Source organism: Bombina bombina, chromosome 4 (assembly GCF_027579735.1).
Source record: "Bombina bombina isolate aBomBom1 chromosome 4, aBomBom1.pri, whole genome shotgun sequence".
Taxonomy (NCBI): Eukaryota; Metazoa; Chordata; class Amphibia; order Anura; family Bombinatoridae; genus Bombina; species Bombina bombina.
Window position 1 is genome coordinate 45,248,005 of NC_069502.1, and position 15,855 is coordinate 45,263,859.

At 44.4% G+C, this 15,855-nt stretch overlaps 1 protein-coding gene across 1 annotated transcript in view; it reads right to left on the minus strand.

The window, feature by feature from the left end:
- Positions 1-15,855, minus strand: part of ASXL2 (ASXL transcriptional regulator 2) — a 462,065-nt gene that overhangs the window by 334,229 nt on the left and 111,981 nt on the right. Inside the window, 1 exon segment of the mRNA XM_053709473.1 lies at positions 9,373-9,481. Coding sequence (XP_053565448.1) covers positions 9,373-9,481 — 109 coding nt within the window.

A 15,855-nucleotide genomic window follows, 5' to 3' on the forward strand; every position in this document is an offset into this window, starting at 1 on the left:
CATACGCTGTCGGCATTCAGCATTGCACAAGCAGTTCTACTGAACTGTTTGTGCAATGCCGCCCCCTGCAGATTTGCGGCCAATTGGCCACTAGCAGGGGGTGTCAATCAGTCCAATCGTATAGAATCTGGCGGATTGCTGTACGCTGCTGTACGCTGCTCTAGTTAAGTCAGCAGTCTTAAAAAACGCTGCTTCTTGACTCCTGTTTCCGACGAGCCTGAAAGCTCGCACGGGAACAGGGGCCATTCGGCCCTTGTTAAATCGACGCCTTAGCCTCCTTCTGTTGGGTCAACTACCACAGGTGTCATAGGGACTTGTCTCTTGGCCTCTTCCTGTTGGGTTAGCTACTACAGGTGTCATGGGGACTTGTCTCTTAGCATCTTCCTGTTGGGTTAGCTACCACAGGTATCATGGGGACTTACCTCTTAGTCTCTTCCTGTTGGGTCAGCTACCAAAGGTGTCATGGGGACTTGTTTCTTAGCCTCCTACTGTTGGGTCAGCTACCACAGGTGTCATGGGGAATTGTCTCTTAGCATCTTCCTGTTGGGTCAGCTACCACAGGTGTCATGGGGAGTTACCTCTTAGTCTCTTCCTGTTGAGTCAGCTACCAAAGGTATCATGGGGACTTGTCTCTTAGCCTCCCACTGTTGGGTTAGCTACCACAGGTGTCATGGGTACTTGTCTCTTAGCCTCTTCCTGCTGTGTCAGCTACCACAGGTGTCATGGGGACTTGTCTCTTTGCCTCCTTCTGTTGGGTCAGCTACCACAGGTGTCATGGGGACTTGTCTCTTAGCCTCTTCCTGTTGGGTCAGCTACCACAGGTGTCATGGGGACTTGTCTCTTAGCCTCCTTCTGTTGGGTCAGCTACCACAGGTGTCATGGGGACTTGTCTCTTAGCCTCCTCCTGTTGGGTCAGCTACCACAGTTGTCATGGGAACTTGTCTCTTAGCCTCTTCCTGTTGGGTCAGCTACCACAGGTGTCATGGGAACTTGTCTCTTAGCCTCTTCCTGTTGGGTCAGCTACCACAGGTGTCATGGGAACTTGTCTCTTAGCCTCTTCCTGTTGGGTCAGCTACCACAGGTGTCATGGGAACTTGTCTCTTAGCCTCTTCCTGTTGGGTCAGCTACCACAGGTGTCATGGGGACTTGTCTCTTAGCCTCCTTCTGTTGGGTCAGCTACCACAGGTGTCATGGGGACTTGTCTCTTAGCCTCCTCCTGTTGGGTCAGCTACCACAGTTGTCATGGGAACTTGTCTCTTAGCCTCTTCCTGTTGGGTCAGCTACCACAGGTGTCATGGGAACTTGTCTCTTAGCCTCTTCCTGTTGGGTCAGCTACCACAGGTGTCATGGGAACTTGTCTCTTAGCCTCTTCCTGTTGGGTCAGCTACCACAGGTGTCATGGGAACTTGTCTCTTAGCCTCTTCCTGTTGGGTCAGCTACCACAGGTGTCGTGGGGATGGGCTCTCTGCTGTAAGCAGTTTTTTTCTGCAGCTAAATATCTCAGAAGAGTGGGTGCTGCTCAGGTAAGTGGTAAGTGCATTCACATAGCCCACAGGCTTTTAGTAGGTAGATAGGTGTCTGAAGCACTACATGGCAGAAAATAGTGCTGCCCTCTACTGCTCTTGCAAATGGATAACATTCTTGCCAAACTGCTGCCATATAGTGCTCCAGACACGTGCAAGCTACTGAGCTTACATCCCTGCTTTCAACAAAAGATACCAAAAGAACGAAGAAAAATTGGTAATAGAACATACAATTTTAAACAACTTTCCAATTTACTTCTATTAAATATTTTGGTTTGTTCTCTTGGTATCCTCTACTAAAGGAGCAGCAATGCACTATTGGGAGCTACATAAACACATCAGTAAGCCAGTTATAAAAAGGGAAAACATGTGCAGCCGTCAATCAGCAGCTAGCTCCAAGCTCCTGCGCCTTCCTAAGTATGCTTTTCAACAAATGATACCAAGAGAACTAAGCAAATTAGATAATAGAAGTAAATTGAAAAGTTGTTTAAAATTGTATGCTCTATCTGAATCCTGTAATAAAATGTTTGCGCTGTGAAAATTTGTCTTTATTGTTCAACCTTTTGTTAAAAACATAATTTATGCTTACCTGATAAATTCATTTCTCCTGTAGTGTAGTCAGTCCACGGGTCATCCATTACTTATGGGATTATAACTCCTCCCTAACAGGAAGTGCAAGAGGATCACCCAAGCAGAGCTGCTATATAGCTCCTCCCCTCTACGTCATATCCAGTCATTCGACCGAAACCATACGAGAAAGGAGAAACTATAGGGTGCAGTGGTGACTGGAGTTTAATTAAAATTTAGACCTGCCGTAAAAACAGGGCGGGCCGTGGACTGACTACACTACAGGAGAAATAAATTTATCAGGTAAGCATAAATTATATTTTCTCCTGTTAAGTGTAGTCAGTCCACGGGTCATCCATTACTTATGGGATACCAATACCAAAGCTAAAAGTACACGGATGACGGGAGGGACAGGCAGGATCTTTACACGGAAGGAACCACTGCCTGTAGAACCTTTCTCCCAAAAACAGCCTCCGAAGAAGCAAAAGTGTCAAATTTGTAAAATTTTGAAAAAGTGTGAAGTGAAGACCAAGTTGCAGCCTTGCAAATCTGTTCAACAGAGGCCTCATTCTTAAAGGCCCAAGTGGAAGCCACAGCTCTAGTGGAATGAGCTGTAATCCTTGCAGGAGGCTGCTGTCCAGCAGTCTCATAGGCTAAACGTATTATGCTACGAAGCCAAAAAGAGAGAGAGGTAGCCGAAGCTTTTTGACCTCTCCTCTGTCCAGAATAAATGACAAACAGGGAAGAAGTTTGACGAAAATCTTTAGTTGCCTGCAAATAAAATTTCAGGGCACGGACGAAGTCCAGATTGTGCAAAAGTCGTTCCTTCTTTGAAGAAGGGTTAGGGCACAATGATGGAACAACAATCTCTTGATTGATATTCTTGTTAGTGACTACCTTAGGTAAGAACCCAGGTTTAGTATGCAGAACTACCTTGTCTGAATGAAAAATCAGATAAGGAGAATCACAATGTAAGGCCGATAACTCAGAGACTCTTCGAGCCGAGGAAATAGCCATTAAAAACAGAACTTTCCAAGATAACAGCTTGATATCGATGGAATGAAGGGGTTCAAACGGAACACCTTGCAGAACGTTAAGAACTAAGTTTAAGCTCCACGGCGGAGCAACAGTCTTAAACACAGGCTTAATCCTAGCCAAAGCCTGACAAAAAGCCTGAACGTCTGGAACTTCTGCCAGACGTTTGTGTAAAAGGATAGACAGAGCTGAAATCTGTCTCTTTAACGAACTAGCAGATAAACCCTTTTCTAAACCTTCTTGTAGAAAAGACAATATCCTAGGAATCCTAACCTTACTCCATGAGTAACTCTTGGATTCGCACCAATATAAGTATTTACGCCATATTTTATGGTAAATTTTCCTGGTAACAGGTTTCCTAGCCTGTATTAAGGTATCAATCACTGACTCCGAGAATCCACGCTTTGATAGAATCAAGCGTTCAATCTCCATGCAGTCAGCCTCAGAGAAATTAGATTTGGATGTTTGAAAGGACCCTGAATCAGAAGGTCCTGTCTCAGAGGCAGAGACCATGGTGGACAGGACGACATGTCCACTAGATCTGCATACCAGGTCCTGCGTGGCCATGCAGGCGCTATTAGAATCACTGATGCTCTCTCCTGTTTGATCCTGGCAATCAATCGAGGAAGCATCGGGAAAGGTGGAAACACATAAGCCATGTTGAAGACCCAAGGAGCTGTCAGAGCATCTATCAGCACCGCTCCCGGGTCCCTGGACCTGGATCCGTAACAAAGAAGCTTGGCGTTCTGGCGAGACGCCATGAGATCCAGATCTGGTTTGCCCCAATGATGAAGCAGTTGGGCAAACACCTCCGGATGAAGTTCCCACTCCCCCGGATGAAAGGTCTGGCGACTTAGAAAATCTGCCTCCCAGTTCTCCACGCCTGGGATGTGGATCGCTGACAGGTGGCAAGAGTGAGACTCTGCCCAGCGAATTATCTTTGAGACTTCCATCATCGCTAGGGAACTCCTTGTTCCTCCTTGATGGTTGATGTAAGCCACAGTCGTGATGTTGTCCGACTGAAACCTGATGAACCTCAGAGTTGCTAACTGAGGCCAAGCCAGAAGAGCATTGAAAATTGCTCTTAATTCCAGAATGTTTATTGGAAGGAGTCTCTCCTCCTGAGTCCATGATCCCTGAGCCTTCAGGGAATTCCAGACTGCGCCCCAACCTAGAAGGCTGGCGTCTGTTGTTACAATCGTCCAATCTGGCCTGCGGAAGGGCATCCCCTTGGACAGATGTGGCCGAGAAAGCCACCATAGAAGAGAATCTCTGGTCTCTTGATCCAGATTTAGCAGAGGGGACAAATCTGAGTAATCCCCATTCCACTGACTTAGCATGCACAATTGCAGCGGTCTGAGATGCAGGCGCGCAAATGGTACTATGTCCATTGCCGCTACCATTAAGCCGATTACCTCCATGCACTGAGCCACTGACGGGTGTTGAATGGAATGAAGGACACGGCAAGCATTTAGAAGTTTTGATAACCTGTCCTCCGTCAGGTAAATTTTCATTTCTACAGAATCTATAAGAGTCCCTAGAAAGGGAACTCTTGTGAGTGGCAATAGAGAACTCTTTTCTACGTTCACCTTCCACCCATGCGACCTTAGAAAAGCCAGAACTAACTCTGTATGAGACTTGGCAGTTTGGAAACTTGACGCTTGTATCAGAATGTCGTCTAGGTACGGAGCTACCGCTATGCCTCGCGGTCTTAGTACCGCCAGAAGAGAGCCCAGAACCTTTGTAAAGATTCTTGGAGCAGTAGCTAACCCGAAGGGAAGAGCTACAAATTGGTAATGCCTGTTTAGGAAGGCAAATCTTAGATACCGGTAATGATCCTTGTGAATCGGTATGTGAAGGTAGGCATCCTTTAAATCCACTGTGGTCATGTACTGACCCTCTTGGATCATGGGTAAGATGGTTCGAATAGTTTCCATTTTGAACGATGGAACTCTTAGGAATTTGTTTAGGATCTTTAAGTCCAAGATTGGTCTGAAGGTTCCCTCTTTTTTGGGAACCACAAACAGATTTGAATAGAATCCTTGCCCGTGTTCCGACCGCGGAACTGGGTGGATCACTCCCATTAGTAAGAGGTCTTGTACACAGCGTAGAAACGCCTCTTTCTTTATCTGGTTTGCTGATAACCTTGAAAGATGAAATCTCCCTTGTGGAGGAGAAGCTTTGAAGTCCAGAAGATATCCCTGAGATATGATCTCCAACGCCCAGGGATCCTGGACATCTCTTGCCCAAGCCTGGGCGAAGAGAGAAAGTCTGCCCCCCACTAGATCCGTTTCCGGATCGGTGGCCCTCACTTCATGCTGTCTTAGGGGCAGCAGCAGGTTTTCTGGCCTGCTTGCCCTTGTTCCAGGACTGGTTAGGTTTCCAGCCCTGTCTGTAGCGAGCAACAGTTCCTTCCTGTCTTGGAGCGGAGGAAGTTGATGCTGCTCCTGCCTTGAAATTACGAAAGGCACGAAAATTCGACTGTTTAGCCTTTGGTTTGGCCCTGTCTTGAGGCAGGGCATGGCCCTTACCTCCAGTAATGTCAGCGATAATTTCTTTCAAGCCGGGCCCGAAAAATGTCTGCCCTTTGAAAGGAATATTAAGCAATTTAGATTTAGAAGTCACATCAGCTGACCAGGATTTAAGCCACAGCGCTCTGCGCGCTTGAATGGCGAATCCGGAGTTCTTAGCCGTAAGTTTGGTTAGGTGTACTACGGCATCAGAAATAAATGAATTAGCTAGCTTAAGGGCTTTAAGCTTGTTCATAATCTCATCCAATGGAGCTGTGCTAAGGGTCTCTTCCAGAGACTCAAACCAGAATGCCGCCGCAGCAGTGACAGGCGCGATGCATGCAAGGGGTTGTAATATAAAACCTTGCTGAACAAACATTTTCTTAAGGTAACCCTCTAACTTTTTATCCATTGGATCTGAAAAAGCACAGCTATCCTCCACCGGGATAGTGGTGCGCTTATCCAGAGTAGAAACTGCTCCCTCCACCTTAGGGACCGTCTGCCATAGGTCCCGTGTGGTGGCGTCTATTGGAAACATTTTTCTAAATATAGGAGGGGGTGAAAAGGGCACACCGGGTCTATCCCACTCCTTATTAACAATTTCTGTAAGCCTTTTAGGTATAGGAAAAACGTCAGTACACGCCGGTACCGCAAAATATTTATCCAGCCTACATACTTTCTCTGGAATTGCAACCGTGTTACAATCATTCAGAGTCGCTAATACCTCCCCTAGTAATACAAGCTTAAATTTAAAATTTGAAATCTCTGAATCCAGTTTACTTGGATCAGATCCGTCACCCACAGAATGAAGCTCTCCGTCCTCATGTTCTGCAAATTGTGACGCAGTATCAGACATGGCTCTACTATTATCAGCGCACTCTGTTCTTACCCCAGAGTGATCGCGTTTACCTCTTAATTCTGGCAATTTAGATAGTACTTCAGTCATAACATTAGCCATGTCTTGCAAAGTGATTTGTATGGGCCGCCCTGATGTACTTGGCGCCACAATATCACGCACCTCCTGAGCGGGAGGCGAAGGTACTGACACGTGAGGAGAGTTAGTCGGCATAGCTTCCCCCACGTTGTCTGGTGATATTTTCTTAACATATAAAGTTTGACTTTTATTCAAAGTAACATCTATACATTGAGTGCACAAATGATTAACCCCTTAATACCCAAAACGGATAACAGTTGAAATAATAAACGTTTTTATCACAGTCAAACACACTGTCACAGGTCTGCTGTGACTGATTACCTCCCTCAAACTAATTTTGGAGACCCCTGGGCTCTGTAGAGACGTCCTGGATCATGGAGGAAGAAATAGGAAGACTGTGACTAAATTTTTACTGCGCAATAAAGCGCTAAAATAGGCCCCTCCCACTCATATTACAACAGTGGGGAAGCTCAGTAAACTGTTTTTATTCAGAAAAAAACGACAGCCATGTGGTAAAAATCATGCCCATAAAGTTTTATCACCAAGTACCTCAGAAAAAACGATTAACATGCCAGTAAACGTTTTAAAAATTGAAAATTATGAAGTGTTATTAATAAGCCTGCTGCTAGTCGCTTTCACTGCAGTGCAGGCTCAAATATTACTTTAATATTGACAGTATTTTCTCAGTGAAATTCCATTCCCCAGAAATACCTCAGAGTATACATACATACATATCAGCCTGATACCAGTCGCTACTACTGCATTTAAGGCTGCACTTACATTACATCGGTATTAGCAGTATTTTCTCAGTCAATTCCATTCCTTAGAAAATAATTTACTGCACATACCTCCTTGCAGGTGGGCCCTGCATGCTATCCCCTGTTCTGAAGTTACCTCACTCCTCAGAATGGCCGAGAACAGCAAGTGGATCTTAGTTACGACCGCTAAGATCATAGAAAAACTCAGGCAGATTCTTCTTCTAATGCTACCTAAGAACAAACAACACACTCTGGTGCCGTTTAAAATAATAAACTTTTGATTGAAGAAATAAAAACTAAGTTTAACACACCACAGTCCTCTCACACGTCCTATCTTTAGTTAGGTGCAAGAGAATGACTGGATATGACGTAGAGGGGAGGAGCTATATAGCAGCTCTGCTTGGGTGATCCTCTTGCACTTCCTGTTAGGGAGGAGTTATAATCCCATAAGTAATGGATGACCCGTGGACTGACTACACGTAACAGGAGAAAAATATATAAAAATACTCTGCTCTCATGGATATCAAACAGTTGCAAACACAACGTGGGTTTACCCCCCCCCAAAAAAAAAAAATAATCTTTGTTAATATATATGTGTGGCACAATTATTGGCACCCTTTTAGACAATAATGATACCCCCCTTTGCCATGATAACAGCTCTGAGTCTTCTCCTATAATGCCTGATGAGGTTGGAGAATACATGGCAAGGGATCTGAGATCATTCCTCCATACAGAATCTCTCCAGATCCTTCAAATTTCATAGTAGACACTGGTGAACTCTCCTCTTCAGTCCACCCCACAGGTTTTCTATGGGGTTCAAGTCAGGGGACTGGGGTAGTCATGGCAGGACCTTGATTTTGTGGTCAGTAAACCATTTTTGTGTTGATTTTGATGTATGTTTTGGATCAATGTCCTGCTGGAAGATCCAACCATAGCCCATTTAAAGCTTTCTGGCAGAGGCAGTTACGTGTTAATTTAATATCTGTTGATATTTGATAGCGTTCATGTTGTCATGTATCCTAACAAAATGTTCAGGCCCTCTGGCAGAAAAAAACATCCCCAAAACATTAAAGAGCCACCACTATATTTAATCGTGGTAATAAAGTACTTTTCCATGTGGCTAAATCTTAGTGTGCGCCACACCCACCCGTGGTGTTTATTGACAAAAAGCTCTATTTTGGTTTCATCTGACCATAGAATCCGATCCCATTTGAAGTTCCTGAAGACGCTTGAACTTGGTTTTGGATGAGAGTAGAAGCTTTTTTCTTGAAACCCTTCCAAACAACTTGTGGTGATTTAGGCAACATTGGATTGAAGTTTTGGAGACTTTCTGACCCCAAGACGCAACTAACTTCTGCAATTCTCCAGCTGTAATCCTTGGAGATATTTTGCCCAAGCCATCCTCTTCACAATGTGTTGGGGCAATATAGAAACTTGTCCTCTTCCTGGTTGATTCATAACATTTCCAGTTGACTGGAACTTCTCAATTATTGCCCTGATGGTGGAAATTGCAATGTTTAATGCTTTTGCTATTTTCTTATATCCACTTCCCATGTTGTGAAGCTCAACAACATTTTGCAGCACATCACAGCTATATCCCTTAGTCTTACCCATTGTGATGAATGACTAAAAGGATTTGGCCTATGTGTTACCTCATATTTATACCCCTGTGAAACAGTCAAATGTAAAATATCAATAGGAATATTCTTCAAATATATTTTTCTCATATGAATTCATAGGGGTGCCAATAACTGTGCCACACATATATTTAACAAAGATTTTTTTTTTATAAACCTGTGTTGTGTTTGCAATTGTTTGATATTCATGAGAGCAGAGTATTTTTGTGTATTTTTTGAACAAAAGATCAAAAGGATAAACAAAAAAGACAAATTTTCACTGCTTTCTTTGCTCATATTTACCAAGGGTGCCAATATTAGTGGAGGGCACTGTAGTCCTTGTTTGGCAGTTTTGTCATGCTGTGCTCCTTACTGCTGAGTAATTATTATATAGAGACATAGTATAGACAGCCTGAATCGTACGCTTACCTTGAGTGTATATACTCCCATCCGGCCTGGAACCTTATAGAAAATGCCCTCATCCCCGCGAGAGTTGGTGTGCAGCATGGCGTTCAGGCAGGCCAGGGGAGACGTACCGCTGAAAGCAAAAGCACAGTGTCCTCAGTATCAGGTCACTAAGGGGAGGTCACAGACACGGTCAATGGAGCTGTCAGAGACACACAAGGAAGAGGAAAACATCCCTAAACATCACAGGATGAATAAATTAGCAGTCAGAGAGGTTACGATAGTTAAAAAATATATGGAAAATAAATTATAAAACTAGGAATTACACTGTTACAGGAGAAAGCACCTGTATGCTTACAGCTTTATACAGATACCTAACCCGATGCGTGTACACTAGCAGTATCATTATACTGAATACTATGGGCTAGATTACGACAACTTTAGCTTTTTGAGCGCATCTGATACTGCATGTATTACAAGTTGAAACTTAAAAGTTCTGGACCGCACGCTAACCCGACATGCACAAAAAGTTTAAGTTACAATACTGCAATTGCGTTAACATATTCTCCCATAGACTTACATACTGTAAAATATATAGATATCTTATATGGATTATTTAGAATATTTTACAGTATATTAATAATTTTTTATAATTTATATATATATATTTTTATATTTTATATGTAATATTTCAATAACGTTCCTTGAGAATACTAACTTTTCATGTCCGCTAACCCGACTGCGTTAAGATCTAAATTTAATGTGACCAAGGCCTCCTTGTATAGCCGAAACGTTATGTCTTTGTACTATTAAAGGTGTTATTTTGAATCTCTTGTGCTGGCTTATACTGTTGCGGATTTTGTGGGATTTACACCGGATCTCATTCCTCAACTACTTTCAAGTATTTATATATATAATACTTTTCATGTAAAATACATATACTATATACCCAGTGGCGGCTCGTGGGTTATTTGAATGGGGGTTCACAATACATAAATTGTGGAAAACATAAATTATGCTTACCTGATAATTTCCTTTTCTTCTGATGGAAAGAGTCCACAGCTGCATTCATTACTTTTGGGAAATAAGAACCTGCCCACCAGGAGGAGGCAAAGACACCCCAGCCAAAAGCTAAAATACTCCTCCCACTCCCCTTATCCCCCAGTCATTCTGCCGAGGGACAAGGAACAGTAGAAGAAATATCAGGGTGAAAGGTGCCAGAAGAATAATAAGGACGCCCCACATAAAATCACGGGTGGGGAGCTGTGGACTCTTTCCATCAGAAGAAAAGGAAATTATCAGGTAAGCATAATTTATGTTTTTCTTCTTAAATGGAAAGAGTCCACAGCTGCATTCATTACTTTTGGGAAAACAATACCCAAGCTATAGAGGACACTGAGTGCCAATACGGGAGGGTACAATAGGCGGCCCATACTGAGGGCACCAAGCCTGAACCTCAACCCAATGAAAAATCCCGCTTCGTCCAAAGCCGAGAAAAAATTGAAAGGAAAGGCCCCAAGGACACTGACCCGCAGCTAGTCCAGAGCCAAATTAGAGACCGCAAAACGGACTTGACTGAGCCAACAGTCCTCCAGGAGACACCGTCGCCCAACAGACGTTCCCCCACCACTCACCCCACACTAAGGAAGGGGACACCAGCCAAACCCCCAAGGGGACAAGGCAAAGGAGAACCGAGGAAACCGAAAGGTCCCCTTATCCATAAAAGGAACACCTCCCATGGTGAGCCCAGCTCATAAAATACCCAAAAAGTCCAAACAGAGAAAAGGAGGCCACGCCTATACCAAGCGAAAACCGGGGTAAGACCGGGCAAAGAGACAGAAAAATCTATTCTCCAACCTCCTGCAAGCACCGGAATGCAACTACAGGTAACATCCACCCAGCATCTGAACATAGAATACTAAAGTACTCAACCACAAAAAAGTGAGTAACAGACCCAGGCGAAAAACCCTACTTGAGAACACAGATCCAATATCAGGATGACACGGAGGGTACTTGAAAGGTATACACTCAGAGCCCGAAGGAAGAGTAAATCCTCTTCTAAAAATCAATGCAGCTTGATGAAGGAAACTCTAAATCCTAGGAGACTGAGCTAACAGGATAGTCTCAACAAGCTCACACATACAGAGGAGACTGTGACCTGAACTCGAGACCGCCATCCTGACCTCTAGACCCACACCCAGCTGGACCAACCCAGCTTCAGGGATCCAAAACAGGGTAACAGAAGAATCCCGAACTGATACAGGAACGAGCATAAGGATAACACAGCCATCCCCACACAGTACAGGTACACTCGACTATGAAGACAGACGACAAGGCCGTAGACCCAAGGATTTAAACAAAAAGGCCCAACAAGTCTTACTTGGAGCCAGCAAGACCCCAGGGGGACGAAACAATCCCACCTTTCCCCCTGCCAACCAGGAGAAGCCCCAAAACAAAGGACTTAATTTCCATAGGCAGGAGAATATCCCCTAAAGAAAGGGATGAGGCTGGAAGGGCAACAACAGTCTCCAAGGCCCTAAGCCACCAGCTAATGGGAAGATAAAACCCCAACACAGCTGTCCTAAAAAAGGATCCCCCTACCAGTAGCTGCCAAGCAAGGACACAGCCAACCCATTCGCCTGTAGAGCAGGGAATCCACGGGTTATACTGGCAAGCTGATCAAGGGAATGCAACCCTAAGGCACACCAGAAAGTGGACATCCAGCACCAGCAGCTGGACGAACCAACAATCCTTGAGGCACAAAGCCACACAACTAACCACTAGGTTACATGTGCTGCCTTGTTGCAAAGAGTAATAAATACAACCTTACCCTAGAACTTAACACCCCAACTGGCCAAAAAGCCAGATACAAGGGCTATGAATGCATATCCAGAGAATCCGGATAGCGAGAAACACTCGAAAACCCTGATCAAAGGAAGGGACCACCCCTAGCAAAAGTCCAACGCTCCAAAGAGCAAGGCTAGAAGTCTATGAAGAGACATCTCAAGGCTTTTAGGACAACATAAGGGATACCTCGAGGTCAGAAAAAAAAACCCTGCTAGCAGAACTAGTCTCCCCATCACCTTCACACCAGCAGAGGACACCGGAAAGAGAAAGGTGCTAAGCCTTCCCAGCTTCAAGAAACCCCAAGCTAAGCAAAGTCCCCACAGGGATCAACCATCACCCGGCAATAATGATCCCTAAAGATATCCAACTCACCTGGTAACAATGGAAAGAGAACCAAAGGTCTCATCACTCAGACATTACACGTCAAGAGTAAGAGATGCATATAGATACACTATAAATAGCGTATGTGCACACCTGCAAGGTGTCAAGAGCTGCAACTGGTTTCAAGCTGAAAACTCTCCACATGCTAGACAGCCTATACTGATACAAGCTGTTGGATCAGGCCCACAAGGGCAATCCAGAGCCCCAAAACCGAAGGCCAAACCGCACAAATTGCGGCAACGGGACGCTAAGCCCTCCAAACCTCCACCTCATGGGGGAGAAAAACACTAAGTTCTGCTGATATCAGATGTCAGATAGAATGACACAGCGGAAAAACTCCCCTGACCTGGTCATCTATGACTGAAATCTATAAGGACTGAAAGAATCCTTTCCGCCTTCCGGACCCACATGTCCTCTCGAATGCTTAGTTGAACAGGAAAACCAATCATAACCTGAGCACTCTGCGCTTCTACCGTACCAGCCAAGCAGAACAGCGCCACGTGTCTGAACAGCCGAAAGGCGGAACAGACCCAACAGGATCAGCCTGCACTTAGGGTCCTAACCGGCCGGTTGCATAAAATCTCCCTCATAGGGGAAAAAAGGAAACATACATTTTAACATAGGACTAACATGTCCAACACAACTTCCGAAGAAGAACAAAGAGTATCGATCCTAGAAGGTTTCTGAAGTAAACAAAAACTAAATAAAAGACATCCCATCGGAGGTTAACCCGGAGGTTAACGCCAAATAAGACAAAGGCCTACCCGCAGGACCAGCCAAACGGAGCCCTATCTTCCAAAAACTGTGAAAAATCTCAATCAAATGACAATTAGCAGATTACCTCATCCCCACATGACTAATGAAGTGCACCACTCGAATTAGCAGACTGAAAATCCCCATGCCTAGTAACGATAGGGTCATTCAATAACTGAAAAAAATGTCTGAACAATACACGAAGGCGTGCAATCCTGTAATGAAAGGCACAACATTTAGGAACAGTTACTCCCACGGGGAACTATAGAGGCCTTCCCCAAGGCGGAAGGCCTGGGACAATAGGGCACCAGCACATTCTCAAATAAACGTCTGGACTCTGCAGATGAACAATCGCCAACATTATTTGGAAGTGAAAACGTGCTGCAACCTCTGGGGGGAACACACCACCCTACAAGGAGGAATCATAAACTGGGTTACCCGCATGTGCAGAAGTAGGAATAGGTAGGGAACTCGCCTCTTGGAGGACAGGACCCCCAGAGGCGGATGGCTCAGCTGTCTATTGATTTCCCGAGCCTGAGGAACAAGGCGCTTTTATATGGCATACGGAACAAAACTGGTTGACATGTGCCAATGAGGACAATCCGGATTCGTCACCGGACACAGAATCTGAAATCAAAATAGTCTCAGTATCAGAATCCTCTGTAACTGAATATGAAATTAGCACAGTCTCAGCATCAGAATCCTCCATAACTGGATAGAGAATATATATATATGGACTGAAGTAAGAAAACAAAAACGGCACCTGACACCCACAATGGCTCAGGAACTCACCACCTCCTATGACCAGACCCCTGTGGACTAGAATATTTCCTTTACCTCACGGTCAGGAATGCGGAAATGGAAAACGGAACGGAACCACGCCCGATCACAAGGTGAACCGTACCGTCCCAAAAGAGCGCACACAACCAAAAGGTTGCGTCACTTCTAAAGGCTTCAATGTTCCAAACCATGAGCCCATAAACATCACACATAAGCAGGTTGAATCCCATAACAAACATGATTATAAACCCCCCTGTTTAATAACCCCCCTCAGGAGAAATTAACCCTCGATTCCAAGACACTAAAAGAGACTCACTGAGACCCTTATGTTAGGTTAGACCCGCAAGGTGGTAGCCTCTCAGGAAAACATTCATATTACAGTACATTCAGAAATAAAGTAAAATGAAACAATCTTACCGTAATCTACGCCGTGAGAAGGGAACATGGCCTTTCAAGTGTGACGGACAGTAGCATCGCCTCCGCCATGGACTTGAGAGAAGAAAGGAGGCAGCGGAGCGAAGTTCGACAACGCCGATTGCTTGGGGAGCTGTTAATATGAGTTGGGATGGTTTCGCAGAAAGACTCTCCCTGTACCTCCGGACTCTAACTTTCATCCAAGCCCTCACTGAGAGACTGACAGGACTACTTAAAACTTCTGTCCCATCCCGAAGAGTACTACCCTCCATAAGAGACAAAAAACAAAAATTAAAAATTCTGACACTTCTCTGCCAACGTCCTGGGACGAAATGCAAAGAATGAATGGGGGATGAGGGGAGTGGGAGGAGTATTTAAGCCTTTGGCTGGGGTGTCTTTGCCTCCTCCTGGTGGCCAGGTTCTTATTTCCCAAAAGTAATGAATGCAGCTGTGGACTCTTTCCATTTAAGAAGAAAATTAAATTTACACACATAGACAGACACTTACACACAGGCATACACACACAGAGACACACTAACACACACAAAGACACTAACACAAACAGAGACACACACAGGCATACAGACACACAGACAGACACACACACAGTCATACACACTAACCTACAGGCATAGACAGACAGACACTAACACACACAGGCATACACACCCAGACAGACATTAACAACACAGGTATACACACACAGAGAGACACTAACACACACAGAGGCACACACAGGCATGCACACATACATGCAGACACACAGACAGACACTAACACACAGACACCCACACATATTCACAAACACACAGAGACATATTCACAAACACACACACACACAACAAATATAATTTTTATAGCTGTTCATTTTAAATATAATAAAGATCACCCTATATGCCTGCTACTTGTTTAGACTATGTAAGTAAATTCTTTGTCAGACATAAAGCAAAAAAGCTCTTATGAGGAGCAGTATGTGTGCTCTGTCTCTCCTAAAGCCCCAGGTGACTCACTCATCACTGGCTGCAGCTGCCCAGTCAGTCCCCAGGTCTTAACTAAACCAACTCCCCAGGGCCCAAGCAGGACAGAGTGCAGCTTCTCCCTCTCCTGGCGTGGTCTCTAGTACTCTCATGAATATATTTATTTATTAAATTACCAAACAGGTTTATATTTATTAAATCGATTTGCATTTTTATTACTACCAGCATTTCCTTCAGTCCGACTTTAGATGTATTAAATAGCTTTGTATTTTTATACTATCAGATTTTTTAAACAAATTGTAATACCCTTTTTTACACCCACCATTTTTATATTATACCCTTTTTTTAATCAATA